The 18,264-nt window shown below is 39.7% G+C and overlaps 1 protein-coding gene across 3 annotated transcripts in view; it reads right to left on the minus strand.

Moving 5' to 3' along the window:
- CNTNAP2 (contactin associated protein 2) overlaps nt 1-18,264 on the minus strand; it is a 1,166,415-nt gene that overhangs the window by 97,579 nt on the left and 1,050,572 nt on the right. For all 3 annotated transcript variants that reach the window (XM_040547669.1, XM_040547670.1, XM_040547671.1), the window contains 2 exons: nt 4,356-4,574; nt 1,551-1,787 (listed from right to left, as the gene is read on the minus strand). In XM_040547669.1, the coding sequence (XP_040403603.1) occupies nt 1,551-1,787; nt 4,356-4,574 (456 nt within the window). The remainder of the gene's footprint in view (nt 1-1,550; nt 1,788-4,355; nt 4,575-18,264) is intronic.

An 18,264-nucleotide genomic window follows, 5' to 3' on the forward strand; every position in this document is an offset into this window, starting at 1 on the left:
CACAACATGGTGTGGTACAGAGATCCCCATGCTAACATGAGGACATTTGCACGACTCAGTGCCGCCCAGCAGCAGTGGCTTACAGAGAGAGAGTTTTATGCATGCTCAGTATACTGCAAGCTCATCACACTGCAAGCCTGGACATGCTGCACTCAGCTTTACTTTTGGTAGTAGCTATTAGCTTTACTTCTGACTGTGTGACCTGAATCAAATGACTTGGGCCAATATCTGCAGAAGACGTTTGAGAGCCAACTTACAGATGCTCAGCATTGACTTTCTGAGACTGCGCATGTACATGTCCACTCCGGTGCAGTGGAGGATCTGGGTATTTGGCATCTACATAAAGTTGAGCATTGATACAAAAGTACTGAAAAGGGAAAAAAATTATGACACTGAAAAGAGAAAAATGCCTGGTCTGTGGGCCTCTGTCTAGACTGGGAGGCTGATAAGGTGAACGATGAGTGTAATATTACTTCTGTTGTTACAACAGTGCTTACAGATCAGTGAAACTGGGGTTTGTCTGTGCTAGGTTCTCAATTGTTTCTCTAATGGTATTTTTTTATTCTGTTAGATCCATATCCAGGAAAAATAAAACATTTAGCTTAGGGCTGGTTTTGGCAGAAGTTTGGTGTTCTTCTATTACAAAATAAGAATATTCTATGAAATGCAAGAGAAATGAATGAATTTCCACAACACTTGCAAACTTCGCAAACATTGGAAAATTATATTCCCATTACCACTTTGTCACAACAATTTCTTGCCAAAATAAGAAAAAGAAAAGTGAAGATAAGCTAGCTTCCTCACCCTAATATTTTTTAGGAAGTAAGATCCCTTTCTCCTTCACTCCTTTCCTGTCTTCCTTTCTTATGAAGGCATATGTGTCCATAATAAATTGATCTCTTACAACCATTTGTTTTGAATGCACTTTATGCATTTCAAAGGACTAACATGGATGTGGGGGCTCTGTAGCTTCTCTTGCCCTAGCAAGATCAATCTCTAATGCAGTTGGAACTTCAAGAAGATGTGATCTGGCTATGAATAGATAAAACTTTTAATCCAAGTGTTGGTCTCCCAGTTCACAAGATTCAACCCAAAGCTCAGACCTATGTATTTCCAAATATATTTATGAACCAGAATATGTAGATTTTGATGAAATCCACACTTTTTTTCTAAATAATTAATCAATATAGGATGGCAAGAAAATAAGTTTAAATGAATTTATGATGATAGATTTATTTTGATTGGTAACAATTCTAATATTGAACAATGAAGTTCAACACTTCAAAACTATTCAATACTGTCTGCCAGACCTGCTATGAGAACAGGTACCCCTGATATATTTCTGTTGTTGTGTTATTTGATTTAATTAGTTAATATATATTAGTACTGAGAGATGTAGTTTCATATCATCACTTTTAAATCCTGGATGCAATAATCTGACTTGCTTGTAAGAAATATTAAACAGGATTTACTTGTTTAATTAACAAAAGCTGAAGAATTGTTTCTATTGTTTTCCCATACTCTTCAAGCCTTCTGTGTAAAGCATTTACCTTTAATACAAAATGGTCCATCATATGCAGTTTTGGAACAGTCACAGGAGTAGCCGTTGTATTTCTCGACACATTTGCCACCATTTGCGCAGTACATCCCATAGCTCGTGCAGTGGCCAGAGCAGCCAGGCTTCACCCCTGGTGTGACTTTTGCTCTCTCTTCCAAGTCCAGCGTCACTCCATTCATCCTTAATGAACGAATGCAACCTAGGAAACCCCGCTGGCCTCCTGCAGCACCTGAGCAGGAACGTAAAACCATAAGACAACACTAAACAGATTTTATTGTTGTTACTGTATATGAAATATCCTGCTAAGCTTGTGACAACAGCTGGAATTAAATAACTTCTTTGTAAAGATGAAGCATTATCATGACCTAATGAAATTGAAATCGGTTAAATCTCAGCTTTCAGACCTCACTAAAAGTACACCCAAATAGCAAGTGCCTTTGCTTTACACTGACAAGAGATTAGAGATTCTAGCCCCCCACTTTAAGACTTCAAATTTCAACTTCAAGATTTTTAGAGAGAACAGTGGGAGAAATGGTCTTAGCTCTATCACTAAGGTATAGCCCTACTCACCATATAATTAGTAGTTATGAATGTTAATAATAATGCCACAATATGTTATGAACTTTAATATTTTTCAAAGCCACCGTGGGGAAAGAGGGAAAAGATTTTAAACCCCCTTCTTAGCTGCAGTAGGAAATATAAATGCTCATTTCCAAGCAACATCAGGCATATTGCTTAGCTGCCTGAGTATAGAGTGAAGGACACAACACTGAAGAGCTACATTTGAAAATTTAAGTTAGAATGGCTTTTCTTAGCAGTCACTAAGGATGGTTCCTTATTTTCCCTGTAAATGCTGAAAAATGTGATTTCATCTCAGAAAGCCTTATCTAGGGCTTGATTAATAGTAATAATAATAATAATAAAAATGCAGGCAAATAACGAGTGGCTGTTATCTGTTCTCCTCATCCCCTCATCTCTTTGATTACTGCAGTGTCACAGATGCTAAAGAGTCCCCTGTTCCTGAGGAAATCTGAATGCTCATCTCTGCAGAGCACAGAGGTTATTTACCTGGGTGAGACAGAGGACCAAATACGGACCAGATAGGCTGCTTCAAATCAACCACACATACCAAAAAACTGTTTCAAATTCAATCACCGCTAACCGGAAAATTTGGAGTATGAGGAGACAATGCTTGGTCTCTGCTAATGTGCACAGGGCAGAGGTCATTCTGGTGTGGTTCCATTCTATGTAAACTAATATATACCATGGTGACGAAAAAGATCCTAATACATCTAATTTCTACATCTTTTCCCTCTTGGTGAGTGTCCTAGCCCCTAGAACATGACGTCATTCTCCTCCAGGCTATCTTGTTGGCCCAAGGAATATTTATTTATTCTATAGAAAGTGCAGCAGGAGGCACTGAAACAATTCTTATTCAGTGTTATTATCCAGGCCCTGATGTTCATGGTGTTCATTTGAGATACTTGAACTCAAATCAATTCTCTGTCTAACTCAGGGTAAGAATTTAAATCAGAGACTGTTCTTTGAGATGTGTGCTCCCTTCATCAAGTTATATGAAATAGATCTGATTCAGAAAAAAATTAAAATCAGATGCAGATTTAGACATTCAGCTTTTGGCAATACAGGTACAAAGTATTTCAAAAAATTGTTGGTGTACCAGTTAATTCAAAACTACCTAAAAAAAAAAAAAAAAAAACAGTTACTAACAATTCCCCAAGAACTCAAGCTGGAATATTTCTATTTCCTCACGGTTTCACAAAAAGTCTTAGTATTTCCTTTAAAATTTTAAGGTTTCCTCTTCTAAACAAACTTCACATTTCAGCTGATTTGGAAGTAGGCTTTAATTCAGATCATGGTTAGCAGTAAAGTAGAATCTCAGCTTGTAAATAATGGTTGCACCTCTGGTGACACATTATATACATAGTTTGCTGTGACAATGTGCTGTTTACCAAGGCAGTGAAGAATTTAAACATTGTTTTAATTCATTTCTGCTTTTGAATCTGCAGTAACTTGGAAAAAAACAAGATAATGTTAATTTTTCCTTCCTCCTCCCCTTCTCCCTTTAACAGATATGTAGAGGAATAGGAAATTGCTCACCATTTTATGCAGGTTTGATTCCAAGTAATGTCATTTGGCATATCTACACTTTAGAGCCATAGGGCTCACAATCAGAGACACAGAAGTACTGCTGGAATGGCATGCCCCAAATTCACTGGAGACCAGCAACTCCAGAAAGCAGCTGGACTATCATGGTTCTGGGAAATGCATTTGTGTGACACCATGCAATATTATCCTACGCTGAATGGGAAAACAACCCATGGGACTAAAGGGAAATGACTGCAGTGAGCTGTGAATGAAAAACCATGGACAATGACCAGACCTGCTGAGGTTAGGATAGGCACCACAGGCTCATACAGTCCTGGCACCATCTATACAAAATTTTTCAATTTCATTGTTAATATGTGGGTGAGACTCATAAAAAAAAAAAAAAAAAAAAAAAAAAAGTTTGGCACTATTGTCTGCTGGAGTCACTTTCTGTCAGGAGCTGTAGGTTGGGAAAGACAGAAATGACAAGTATGACAAGTAGCCAGCACAGAATATTTTTCACTTAGTTGATCCTGTTATTTCTACAGCTATGGAGATTCTTTTTTCTGCCATGCAAGTACTACTCCAGAAGGGCAAATTCCTATGTTAAATTAACTAGTACTGGCAAGACACAAGGCAATGAGAGTCCAGTATGTGACAGCAAAGCCCAGTTACCCACTCCATATCTTACCAACGTAGAGCTGGCTGTACAATTCCAGTCGTGTGTGCCCTTCTGTTGGGGCTTTCCGGACCTCCAGGGGCAGCTGGTCTACCTGCAGACTGGCTTGTTTGACATTTCTCTCAGCGTTGACCCGATGCCACTGGTCATCATTCAGCTGGTTGGGAGACCTGACGACGATTTCCACAGGCCCGTTTCCAACATCAAATGAAAAGGAAACCTCTGCAGCAGCTGAAACACCAAGCAAAAGAGAACCCATCTTGTGCTGTAAACATAAACACACTTCCTTAACAGAAAGGATTAATTTCTAATAGAAATACGTACTGCTCAGACACCTTTCAGAATTTCTAAGCATATTTAATTCCTCTTAACTTGAACAGAACTTAAAACATTTCCAAGAAATGGAATGATTCTACAGCATGTGATGGAAATTAAATCAGTTTGACTTGTAAAATTAAACCAGAGCAAATTATATCCTCAAAGACGATTTTTTATTTCTACTAATAATTTCAATAATATCACAAAAAGTTTTAGAATATCACAAACTTTTAGAAGAAAACACCAATAAGTTCATTTCTGAATTGTATTTTTATTATTATTATTATTATTTTTTTTTTAGGGAGTATGTCTTTTGATAAAAAGTGGTACAGATGAAATTTATATTTTTTCTTCTGAGTGGCAGTTAATTTCTACAATGAGCTAAAAAATGCATGAAGCAGTGGTAAAGAACTGTGTGAAAATTTATGTCTGGAAAAGAATGGTTTCTTATTTATATTTATAGTACTCTATTTATAGTGGATGATTCAAAGAATGTTTAGAAATTTTACAAATGACCATTAGCCTCTACTAGATATTCCTCCATGTTATATTCAGCAAACTATATAATTGATACTAGTGGTTATGCAAGGACTAATAAGTGCTTAATTAGCTAATTACTTATTAGTGACTAATTAATCACTATAAGTGATTATACATAGATTTTTGACTTAAGAAATACTATTTGAGTTTCCCGCTGAAATTTATTTTATAAAAACTAGGGGCTCAAAATTATTTTATAGTGGCAAAACATTAGATGAAAGCGTTACCTTGAAGAGCAAACTTCAAGCTATTTAAAGACCTAGGGAGCAAGATCCTTAGGAACACTGTCCTTAGGGACAAATGAGCTGAACAGAGTTAGCAACTATTTAAGGATGTTTTCCTCAGAGTACAAGAACTCCCCATCTCCTTGTGTAAGAAAGAGCAGGGAGAGCAGAAAACCAGCATGGCTGAGCAAGGACCTTTTGGTCAAACAGAGGCACAAGAAGGAAATGCACAGGCAGTGGAAGCAGGGACATGTGCCCTGGAAAGAGTACATGGCTGCTGTCCAGATGTGCAGGGATGGGATCAGGAAAGACAAGGAATGAATGGAACTGAGTTTGGCAAGGGATGCAAAGAATAACAAGAAGGGATTCTGTAGGTACAGTGCTCAGAAAAGAAAGGTCAAGGAGAGTGTACCCCTTCCGATGGATGAGAAGGGTGAATTGGTAATGACAGATATGGAGAAGGCTGAGGTAATCAGCCTCAGTCTCCACTGTCAGACAGGCAATCCCATGTCTATCATTTCCCTGAACCTGAAGATGAGGGCTGGGGAAACAAAGTCCCTCCCACTGTAAGCAAAGAGCAAGTTTGAGACCACCTGATGAAACTGAACAGGTACAAGGCTGTGGGGCCTGATGACATGCATCCCAGCGTCCTGAGGGAAATGGCTGATGTAGTTGCCAAGCCTCTCTCCATCATATTTGAAAAGTTCTGGCAGTCAGGTGAAGTTCCTGGTGACTGGAAGAAAGGAAAACATCACTCCCATTTTTAAAACGGGTAGAAAGGAGGACCCAGGGAACTGCAGACTGGTCACCTCTGTGCCTGGAAAGATCATGGAACAGATCCTTCTGGAAGCACTGTCAAGGCACATGCAACACAAGAAGGTGATCCAAGAGAGCCAGCTTGGCTTCACCAAGGGCAAATCGTGCCTGACCAATCTGGTGGCCTTCTATGATGGAGTGACTGCATCAGTTGACACGGGAAGACAAACCGATGTCATCTACCTGGACTTCTGTAAGGCCTTTGACACAGTCCCACATGACATCCTAAGCTCCATATTGGACAGAGATGGATTTGAAGGGTGGACCATTTAGTGGATAAGGAATTGGCTTGAAGGCTGCACCCAGAGAGTGGTGGTCTATGGCTCTATGTCCAGGTGGAGGCCTGTGATGAGTGGTGTCCCCTGGGGGTCTGTCTTGGGACTGGTACTGTTTCGTATGTTTATCAACGATAAAGACAGTGGGATCAAGTGCACTCTTCGCAAGTTTGCAGATGACACCAAGCTGAGTGGTGCAGTTGATACACCAGAAGGAAGGGACACCATCCAAAGGGACCTGGACAAGCTTGAGAAGTGGGCCCATGTGAACCTTAATGAGGTTCAACAAGTCCAAGTGCAAGGTGTTGCGCCAGGATCGGGGCAATTCCAGACATGAGTACAGACTGGGAGAAGGACTTATTGAGACCAGCCCTGTAGAGAAAGACTACATTTTGATTACACTGATCTAAAATCATGGGATTTTAGTGGACAAAAAACTTGACATGAGCAAGCAGTGTACACTTGCTGCCCAGAAGGCCAACTGCATCCTGGGCTGAATCAAAAGAGGACTGGCAGATTGAGGGAGGTGATTGTCCTCCTCTGCTCTGCCCTTGTGAGGCCTCACTTGGAGTACTGTATCCACGTCTGAGGCCCCCAGCAAAAGAAGGGTGTTAATCTGTTAAAACAGGTCCAGAGGAGGGCTACTAAGTTGATCAGAGGGTGGTGAGACACTGGAACTGGTTGCCCAGAGAAGTCGTGGATGCCCCATCCCTGGAGGTGTTCAAGACCAGGTTGAACAAGACACTGGGCAATGTCATCCAGTGGGTGGCATCCTTGCCCATGGCAGCGGGGTTGGAATTAGATGATCCTTACCGTCCCTTCCAACCTAAGCTGTTCTATGATTCTATGATTACTAGAAAATGGGTAATCAATGATAGCATTCACAAAGGAGCATATCAGACAGAAATAAAGACAACTAAGACTTCCATTTATTTATTTATTTATTTGTGTGTGTGTTTTGTTTGTTTGTTTGTTTGTTTTTGAAATATAAAATAAAGCTGTAGTGCCATTTCATTTTTCTGAAAAATCCCTGGTGACCAATCGTGTTCTCAGTGGTAGAGTTGTAATTTCTTGTATGGTTAAATTACCAGAAGTCTTATACAAAATCTATCAGCACATCTGATAAATCGTGGTAGAAGCAACACTCCATTATCATTGTCATTAAGAACACTGATAAACAGTGAGTATTTTTGTACATGGCCTAGTAGATTTCCACATGATTTTCACAGATTAAATTAAACTATGCACATTTTTAAGCAATCTGGAAAGACTGGAATAAATGTTTCACAGATAATGTTATTTCAATCAAAATTTGTTATACAAACAGCACCTTTTTTATTTCATTAAAAGAAACAACATATCCTGGTTTCAGTTAGGACAGAGTTAATTTTCCTCCTAGTAGCTGGTAGGGTGCTATGTTTTGGATTAGGATGAGAAGAGCGCTGATAACATGCTGATGTTTTAATCGTTGTAGAGCAGTGCTTACACTAAGCCAAGGACTTTTCAGCTTCTTGCTCTGTCTCGCCAGCGGGCAGGCTGGGGGTGCAGCAGGAGCTGGGAGGGGACAGACCCAGGACAGCTGACCCAAACTGGCCAAAGGGGTATTCCATACCATCTGACGTCATGCTGAACAATATATAGGGGTGGCTTGCTGGGGTGGGGGGGCCAGCTGCTCAGGGATAGGCTGGGCATTGGTCAGCGGGTGGTGAGCAATTGCATTGTGCATCACTTGTTTCGTACACATTATTATTAGTAGTACTATTACTATTACTATTATTATTATTATTATTTTCCTGTCTTAATAAACTGTCTTTATCTCAACTCACAGGCTTCACTTTCCCATTTCTCTCCCCCATCCCAGAGAGAGAGGGGGGAGGGTGAGCGAACGGCTGCGTGGTGTTTAGCTGCTGAACAGGTTAAACCACAACACGACAAAAGCATACTTAATTGCTGATTTACTCCCTGTTCTGTGCTGAATGAAATAATTTCATTTGTTGAATGAACTGCCTTTCACGCACCATGAATTTAGCCTATTTGGCCTTCTGCACTTTACAAGACAGAAAAAATGTATGTGCCAAAACTCACCATTCAAGAAATAAAGCTTTTGTTGTAGTGTTATCATGCTTTATAATTTCAGGGGGCCTGCCAATAAGCTACGAATTAGAATACTTTCTCCAGTACTTAAGTTGTATGTTACATCCATGTCTATTTTCAAGAGGATGTGCATTTGTCCATTAATTTTTACTTTGAAGAAACCCTTCAAATCTCTTCACTGCCAGGCTTGACTTGCTCCCAAAAGCTGTCTGTCTGAAGGACTGTAAAATGAGAACTCCTTAGTAGAAATTCCTCTTATTCTGAGGCAACTGATGGCACCGTTGATATTGCACATGGATGCCTTGAAGGTGAACCCATCCAGGATTTTGAAAACTTCTGCAAGAATGCTTCTTGATTTGCAAGCTTTTGGACTTCTGGATGGAAGCAGTTCTATTTTTTGTTTTATAAGGGAAGATTATTCTTCTTTTAAAAGAGAAAGTGAAGTGCAGAGAACTGGCAAATAGAGATATTTCAGGTAGAATTTTTTATGCCTGCAGAGTCCAGCTTTATGCATGGCTTTAGACTGACTGTATCACAGTCTAAAGACTTGTTTTATAATGAAATCCATACTTATTGAAAAAAATTATTAGCTCTGATGTGAAAGTAAAAGTACCATTTGTATAAATTCACATTATATTTTTATAATGAAAGTTAAGGTTTAGGAAGGAAAAGCTTTCCAGAACTATCTTCTCATTAAAGGTTTGTTATCAGTGCATGTACCTTCTGACTTGCTCAAAGTTAGAAATTTATAAGGTTCTATGGACTGTGCTGATCTGTCCCTAGGCAACCTAAAAATGTGACTCTTACAAACCGAAGGGGGGGAGGCTTATTTGCTAGACTGAAAAAAAACATGAAGGACATCAGTGAAAAGATCTTTGCAGAGGCACAGGCTGCATGGCATCATCTCACGTGAGTTCTGTTACTGGTTCTGACTCTTCAGTCTCAGTTTCCATTTGAATGAATTCTTCAGTCTACAGTGTAAATATATTCTCCAACCAGGGGAATAATAGAATCATAGAATAGTTTGGGTTGAAAGGGACCTCGAAGATCATCTAATTCCAACTCCCTGCCACGGTCAGGAACACCTTCCACTAGGCCAGGTTGCTCAAAGCCACATCACATCTTGCTTTAAACACATCCAGGGATGAGACAAAAGTCTACATAAATACTTGCACATATGTCTACATAAAATACTTCATATTGGCATTTTATCAGAAATGGATGAACATCTGTGGTGGGTTGACTCCAGTCTGCAGCTAAGCACTTAAACAGCTGCTTACACACTCCCCCCCCCCCCCCCCCCCCCCCCCCAGCAAGTTGCAGGAGAAAACAGGAAGAATGAAAGTGAGAAAACTCATGTGTTAAGATAAAGACAGTTTAGCAGGTGAAGGAAAAGAGGAAAAACAACAAGAACAACAAACAAAGTAAAGCAAAGGAAATGGATCACTAAATCCCACAAGCAGACTGATGTCTGGCCAGTCTCCAAACAAGGGAACCCTTGGAAGCCCAAACCCTCACCTTCTTCCTCCACCCCAGCTTTACTGCTGAGCATGATGTTGGGCAGTGTAGAGTATCCCTTTGGCCAATGGTCACTTGTGTGCCCTTCCAACTTCTCGACTGCCCTTAGCCTACACATTGGAGGGGTGTGGGGAGAAAGTTGGAAAAAGACAAATCCTTTATCCTTTTCAGCAGTGTTCAGCAATAGCCAAAACATTGGTGTGTTGTCAAGACTGTTGTAGGCATAAATACAAAACAAAGCACTTGGTTGCTGTGAAGAAAGATAACTCTATCCCAGCCAGATCCAGAATAATATAAAATTTATTCAGAAGTTCAGTGTAACTACTTATGTGGAAAGGTATTGCTTATTTATTTATTTATTTATTTATTTATTTTCCTAAGTATGGTTTACTTTTCAACCTCTCTGTGTCTACGTATACAACCCTTTGAACACAAATACATCTTTGGTGCAATTTCATCCTAGGAAATAAAACCACAACAGTGGTATTATTCTGACAAACTTTTAAAAAGAAGGATTAAAAGCATCTAACATCTAAGCTGATCGTTGATCAGCTGGACCAGAGCTGGATTTTTCAGAAACATGTACATAATGAGCAACACAGATCCCCAAGATTTCTACTGGCCAGTAAATTTGTAGCTCAGGAAGTGAGCATCCCTAATGACAATTTTATTTTCTATCCTACCAAATGCTACAAAACTCTAAGAAAAGAGAATGGAGATCAGACTTTGAACAAATGTCTGAAATTGCTTAATTAAGAAATTAAAAAAAGAAAATAAAAGTATTTTCAGTATATTCAGTTTGTACAAGGTTTTGTGATGGAAATTCCATAAAACTGAACAGAGGCAAATTTTTATGTACTCCTGCCACATATATTCACTTAATAAAGGGAGGCTTGTGGCTACACTTAGTTTTAGCATTTCTGTGCCTTGTTGTGTTTTAACTTGGCTGGCAGCTAAGCACCACAAAGCTGTCTTCTCAACCTCCCCCCACAGTGGGATAGGGGTGAGAATCAGAAAAAAAAGTAAAAGCTTGTGGGCTGAAATAAAGACAGTTTATCAGGACAGAAAATAAATAATAATAATAATAATAATAGTAATAATAATAATAATAATAAAACAATAATAATAACGTGTACACAACAAATGATGCACAGTGCAACTGCTCACCACCTGTTGACTGACATCCTGCCCATCCCCAAGCAGCGATCCGCCTAACCCCGGCCAGCCACCCCAAACAATAATTAAAACGTTGGTGTGTTATCAACATGATTCTCATCTTAAATCCAAAACACAGCACCATACCAGGTACCAGGAAAAGATTATAATAGCCGAAACCAGGACATTTGTGCAATTATATATAATTAAATCTTAACATGTTTCTTTCATCAATTCATTTTTCTATGGTCTTAGGTTTTTGTCAGCCATCATTTCAGAATGTAGAAGTGTGACTTTGGCAAATGAAATGATCTTCCTACTGTCCTTACTGTTTTGTTTTTTTTAATATTTTTTTATTTTTTATTTGGGTTGTGTTCAGATCCCACCGTTTCCTTATCTTAAACCTGTGAAGCATTTGTCCATAAAAGTAAAGGACACATACATCATCTGTGGGATTCTGGATTCTTTGGATCCCTCCTTACAAGGCTTTTTGGCAGATATGTTTTAGTTAAATGAAGGATCTGAGGCTCAACAGAATGGGAAGTAGTATGCACTTCTATGTCCTTTGCTATGCAGGAGGCCAGACTAAATGATCTAACAGTCTTTTCTGTCACTTAAGATCTACGAATAGCTAAGTTTCCCATTTCCCTAGAAATCTTTGTGTTTCAAGTCTCTTTCTCTCTCTCTCTCTTTTTTTTCTCTCTCTCTTTTTTTTTTTCCTCCTATTTTCCTAGATTGATGCTTGCTGATAAATTATGGGCCAGAATTTCTACCTATAACGAGGCTACCAGCAAAGAAAAAGATGCTGACAGACAGATGGGTGCTCACAAAATGCTAGGTACTGGGTGGAGGTTCTTAAGACACAAAAACTGTGGAAAAAAAAAAAGAGGGGTGGAGGGTAGGAATTACAACCCCCCTTAGAGTCAGTTTTCTATGCCTGTCTCTCCATTTCTCTTCCTCTTTCTTGTTATCTTTTCTCTGAAATACTTTCATCCCCTCCCTTGTACTTTGTTTCTCTTAACTCTCCTGATGTATTTTTATAACCTTCAATGAGACTCATTGATGTTTTAGTTGACTTATATCAAAGGGAAAACCTAGCTTCCTTAGGATCCTTTTGAAATTCCATTCTTAGAACATAAATGCCTTGTTATGGCTAGATTCAGAGCTCACTTACTAGCTGTAAATCAGCATACAACAATAAGCTATGAATTGTAGACTAAAAAGTGCCAGACAGATATTGTCTCCCTCCACCTCGCTTGCTTGTTCCATGAAAACAGCAGCTTGTAAATACTCTACCTCTGGAAGAGCAACATCTGCCAAACTTTTTAGGCAGTTTATTTTTAAATACACCTTTGACAAAGGGCTCACTGACTAAACCAGAAGACAGAATTCAATGAAATGATTCACTGAAATTCTTCCAATTGACTTAATAGACTCTGGATAGGAAAGGAAGACTTTCCAGGCTTTGATAGCATGGAAAACTATCTTGTCCACCTTTCTCACTTACACTCTGGAATCTGAGTAGTCTTACAAAGTCATCTATAAATTACCTGGCCTGCTACCTTCATTTGCACAGGGGTGAGAGACAGCTGTTCCAATGCTGACATTGAAACAGCGCTGATAGCTTGTTCCTGGTTGCCGAAAATACATAGAAAGGGCTGCTGATGCTACCCTGAAGTGCTGTATTGGAACACAGTATCTGCTTTGAGGATGCCACATCTCATGGCATCATGGCATCTCACTTCTCAACTAAAAATTAAAACCACCAAAAGAACATCTCAGAAAGAAATTGCTGATACAACTTGCTGGATTGTAATGCAGGAATTTCTGTGTAGCTTGACTGACTGTTAATAATTGGATAGTTGTCAAAAATCATGGCCATATTTACAGCAATTGAACTAAGCATCTGGAAGATTTCATCATTTATCAAATTCCCAAATGAAATGGTTGTTTGAACTAATGAGCAAAAGCTTCACTCATTTGATCAAATGACAATGGACATCTAAGACCATGACTGCAGTCATCCCTGAGCTAAGTGCCAAATGAACTAGCTCTGGAAGCTGCACAGCTGCATTAGCATGATGCTGTGCCAAAAGTAATTAGTCCTAATGAGAGGCTCTACCGCAGCTAGGATCAAACACAGCATTGCTGAGTCTTGATCTATGTGGACATGCTATCTTTCCAGAATTAGTGCAGATATCTCTCTAATATGGTGGTTCATTGCACAGACAACACATTCTGTGTTTGCCTACAGATTGAGAAGCCAAACAAGAAAAGTCATGCAGCTTTACACTTTCTTGAATCTTACCCAGTCAGTATAGTAAATGAAGATGGAAGGTAGACAAGATAGTGACTAGCGCAGATAACTATCAACTAAACCAAGAAACTAGGCTCCAGGAGTACCCCTGGAGTCAAAATTGGGTCCAGTCTTGTTCAGAATCCAATCTGTCATCTGCCCCTGGATGATGGGGACAGAGTGGTTGGTTTGCTGGTCACATAAAACTGTGAGGCTGAAACACTCTGTTTGTTCATGCTGAAAACCAGAGGGACTTCAGCAGGCTGGAGAAACAAGCTGACAGGAACCTCATACAATTCAACAGGGAAAAGTATAAAGTCCTGCACCTGCGGAGGAACAACCCCAAGCACCAGGATGTGCTGGAAAGCAGCTTTGCAGAAAAGTCTCTGGAGGCCCTGGTGGACACCAAGTTGAATGTGAGACAGAAATGTGTGTGTCCTTGTGGCAAAGAAGGTGAAATGGTCTCCTGGGCTGCATTAGGCAAACCATTACCAGCAGCTTGAGGGAGGTGATCCTTCCCCTCTACTCAGCCTTGGAGAGGCCACATCTGAAGAGGTGTGCCCAGTTCTGGACACCTCAATACAAGAGAGACGTGGATGTCCCAGAGAGAGTTCGACAGAGGGCCATGAGGATGATTAAGGGAGGGAGAATCTTTCCTCCGAGGAAAGGCTGAGAGAGCTTGGGGCTGTTCTGTCTGGAGAAGAGAAGGATCAAGGGGGGACCCTATCAACGTATAGAAATACCTGAAGGGAGGCTGCAAAGATGGAGCTACTTTTCAGTGTTGCCCAGTGGCAAGAGCAGTGGCTATAGGTACAAACTGAAACACAGGAGGCTCTGTCTGAACATCTGGAAACGTCTTTACTCTGAGAATGACTGAGCTCTCTATTGGGATTTAGTTGAAGTCCACTGTCATTGTTTCACCAGCTTAAGTGGAAAAGAAGGCTGATGCACTGTAGCACTAGTATTTTGCCTGTGATATCAGTTTGTTTTTTTTTCTGTTTCTCTCGATTAACATTTTAATGATGAATGCTTGCTTCTCTGGATGGAATTAGAACATAACTGTGAACTTGTTTTCTGAAGCTCATGCTAGATAAGGCTACAGTGATCCTAGGAGGTGGAAGGAAGAAGCTAAAAAGCATAGCAAATATCAGTATATCACTTGCAGTAAAAGCGTATTTCTGGAGCACGGCAAGAGGATGGTTTTCTGTCTTCAGATGGATAGATGATTTTGTGTCTACCAAATACAGATTTTGCTATTGGGACCTGCCTTTTGTGATGGTTAAAAGTGCAAGTTATTTCTGTGTCATGTATGCTTCAGTTCCAAAAAAACTAATCACAAAGTTCTACATTTTCCATTTTTCTCTATTGCATGTTTAGTCCTCTTGGGTCTCACTAGCAAAGTCAAAGAAATTACAGACATAACTAAATTAATAAACAAATACATAAATAAATGCAGGTCATTATTCTGCTAGTCTGTTGGTTAGTCTGCAGCATCAAGCTTAGTTCTGTTGTACACATGCCACTTGCGCAAATATGCATGCTTGTGTATATAATCCAAAAGATTTGCAGACATATTTCAGTGCTTCTTTATTGCTATTTTACATGGAGTTCAGCTAGTAACACTTTTTTCCCCTCACTGTCTTTCAATATTGAAGGGAGTAACAGACTACAATGCTGTGTAGTCATCTCCTCAAGTGCACGATTATAATTGCAATGCTTCAATACTGCTATTAAAAGTGGGCTATTCAGTATTGTAGCCTGCCCTCAAAAGGTTGAGAAGTTGGTTATATAAAGAAGAACATCTGTTAGATGCAGCACTTCTCAGTTACAGCTTGTTTCTGGTCAAAAGCCATTATGTCAGTGAGACGTGTTTCTACACATATGCAAGACTAGATTACTCCTTTGGAGCAGAAGCTGGAGTACAGAACAGTGCAGACTTACAGTCCTTCCCTGAATTTTCCATAGGGTGGCCTAACCTGCTGTCTGACTGCAGCTGAGGGGGAATTTTTAACTACTGGAAATGTGTCTTTACGTTTTCCAAAATACACAGGCTACCTGCAACTGGCTAAATGCTCTCCAGGTGCAAGGTAGTAAGAAAGAATGTTCCTGGCTTCTCTGAGCTTGTGGAGGGACACTAATTCTATGACTTGCTACTGGCAGACAACCACTTACACATGCAATTAGCAGTATTTTGGAAAGCAGTAAGTCTACTTGAGCTCAATATGAAGGGAAAACAGAACTGGATAGTGTGCCTTCCTCATGAGTAAGTATCTATGAGAGGACTATTATAAGGAGGGGTTTGATTTTGGTAATGACTAAGAATCAGATATTTTTATTTAATTTTAGAATAAACACATCTATCAAACAACCAATCAAACAAAAATATCAGCCTTCCTACATAATAGATTAAATTGCTTTGGTGGACAAAAATATTACATTAAAATGAAAGTACCAAATTTTCTCATGAATTATCATGCAAAGGCCAAACATGCCCTCAGAATTATTTATTATCATTATTTATTAATTACTTCAGTTATGCTAACTGCACTCCAGCTGTCTTGTAGATAAGCACTTGGAAACAACTCTTATATTTTTTATGGTTATATTTTAGTTTGTATAGCAATTTTCAGCTGTAGATATCAAGAATGAAAAATGACATTACCAGTCCTGCATAAACAGGGAACCAAATCAAAGATACGTGAAAGAACTTGTTTAAGGTCAAAAAACAGATGACCAGAACAGGGTATGAAAAGATACCTACTTGCTTTACTTCTAAGGCAATACAATTTCAGATAGATGATGTTACCTCCCATCCATACATCCCTCTTCCAATAACTACTTAGCAGCTTGGAAGAAAGAAAGGAAAGGTGACTCAGTTGAAGGTGTTGTTGATCTCATGAAAGTACTAAAGCTTAAAAAAAATATAGCAGCAACGTCTTCTGGTCTTGTTTGTGAGAGATGATTCACAAAAAGGGAACTGCAGTCAGTATGCTGAATATAAAAGGAGAGGAGGAGTATGCTTTCCTATCTGTAGTGGGTACTAATATACTTCATTAAACTTTTTAAACTGCAGTGCTTTACCATAGAACTGCACTGGTTCCATGCAACAAAAGACACCACAACAAGGGGAATGCACAGATATCAAAACAGAGCTCTCTCATGTAGCGTTCTAAGGGTTTTGTGTAACAGTTATTTTTTGTTGGATAAAAGGCAAAATAAAAGTCATAAAATCACACAATATCGTGAGTTGGAAGGGACCCACAAGGATCTTCAAGTTCAACTCCTGGGTTCACAAAGGACCACCCAAAAACCTGACCATGTGTCTAAGAGCATTGTCCAAATGCTTCTTGAGCTCTGACAGGCTCAGTGCTGTGACCACTGCCCTGGGGAGCCTGTCCCAGTGCCCAGCCACCCTCTGGGTGCAGAACCTTTTCATAACACCCAGCCCGACCTTCCCCTGTCCCAGCTCCATGATGTTCCCTCGGATCCTGTCGCTGTCCCCAGAGAGCAGAGCTCAGTATCTGCCCCTCTGCTCCCCTTGTGAGGGAGCTGCAGGCCGCCATGAGGCCTCCCCTCAGCCTGCACTGCTCCAGGCTGAACAAACCAAGGGACTTCAGCTGCTCCTCACACCTCTTCTCTTCTAGACCCTTCACCACCTTCATAGCCCTCCTTTGGACACTTGAAGTGTCCAAAAGTATGTGCTAACATTTGTGAAATACGATTACAGTAGGAGCATGGTAAAATATCAGAGATTTTTAAGAGAAGAGGAGAAAGAGTCTCCATAAGAAAAATTGCTAGGAAGTTTGCATGGTTCTAAAATTGCTGAGCGATGGGACTGGGTGCTTATCAACTCCTCCTCCTCAAATACGTTGCATTTGAATCTCACAAAAATCAGTCACATTTGTAAACCATGCATCATACTAAAAGTTGTAATAGCCTTGTGCAAGCCTGAAAAGTAGACATCAAGACTGTCATTTTTTTATGGTGTGATTTTGAGAAAAACCACATTGCCTATGTGCTTTTCTTCCTCTTGTGGTGTTTTTCTTATTCCATAGTTTGTGGAATGGGTATAAGTTCTGCTGGAGATTGTGGTTAAGACTTGTAAAGGTATTCAGATGCCTGGGTTGTAGCTGCCAGAAAACTTTTAAAATCTGGCCAGGTGCTCAAGGTGATATGAGTTGATTGATTTTTCTGCCTGGACATGTAGCTTTTTGTCATTTGTAGTGGCTGGTTTATAAGCAATTTTTCACTGCTGTTATTTATTCCTCTGTGCCTGTGCAGGGGTCTCCATCAGGGTAAGGACCCTGTTGCGCTGTACTAACAAAACAGTAAAGTCCATCCAAAAACTATGACATAAGTTTACTTTTAGTGTAGTTACTCTGTATATGAAGAGGGTAGGGGCAGGGTAGATGGACCCTGGTAAGTGTGACTTCTTTTTATTCTTTTTTTTTTTTTTTAATTTAAACAAAGGTTTTCTCTGAAAACTATGGTTATAATTATTTACTGTTGACAATGTTCAGGGTGGACCCCCCAAAATGGAGATGAAGTCTTTGGTATTGTTTATTATTATTATTTTTTTTTTATTCTGCATGAGGAAAATATATCTAAAAATATGAAAATAAGGACTATCATGGACTGGTGTGGAGACATAGAGACTGAACTGACATGTTGGAGGTAAAAATATG

Source organism: Cygnus olor, chromosome 2 (assembly GCF_009769625.2).
Source record: "Cygnus olor isolate bCygOlo1 chromosome 2, bCygOlo1.pri.v2, whole genome shotgun sequence".
Taxonomy (NCBI): Eukaryota; Metazoa; Chordata; class Aves; order Anseriformes; family Anatidae; genus Cygnus; species Cygnus olor.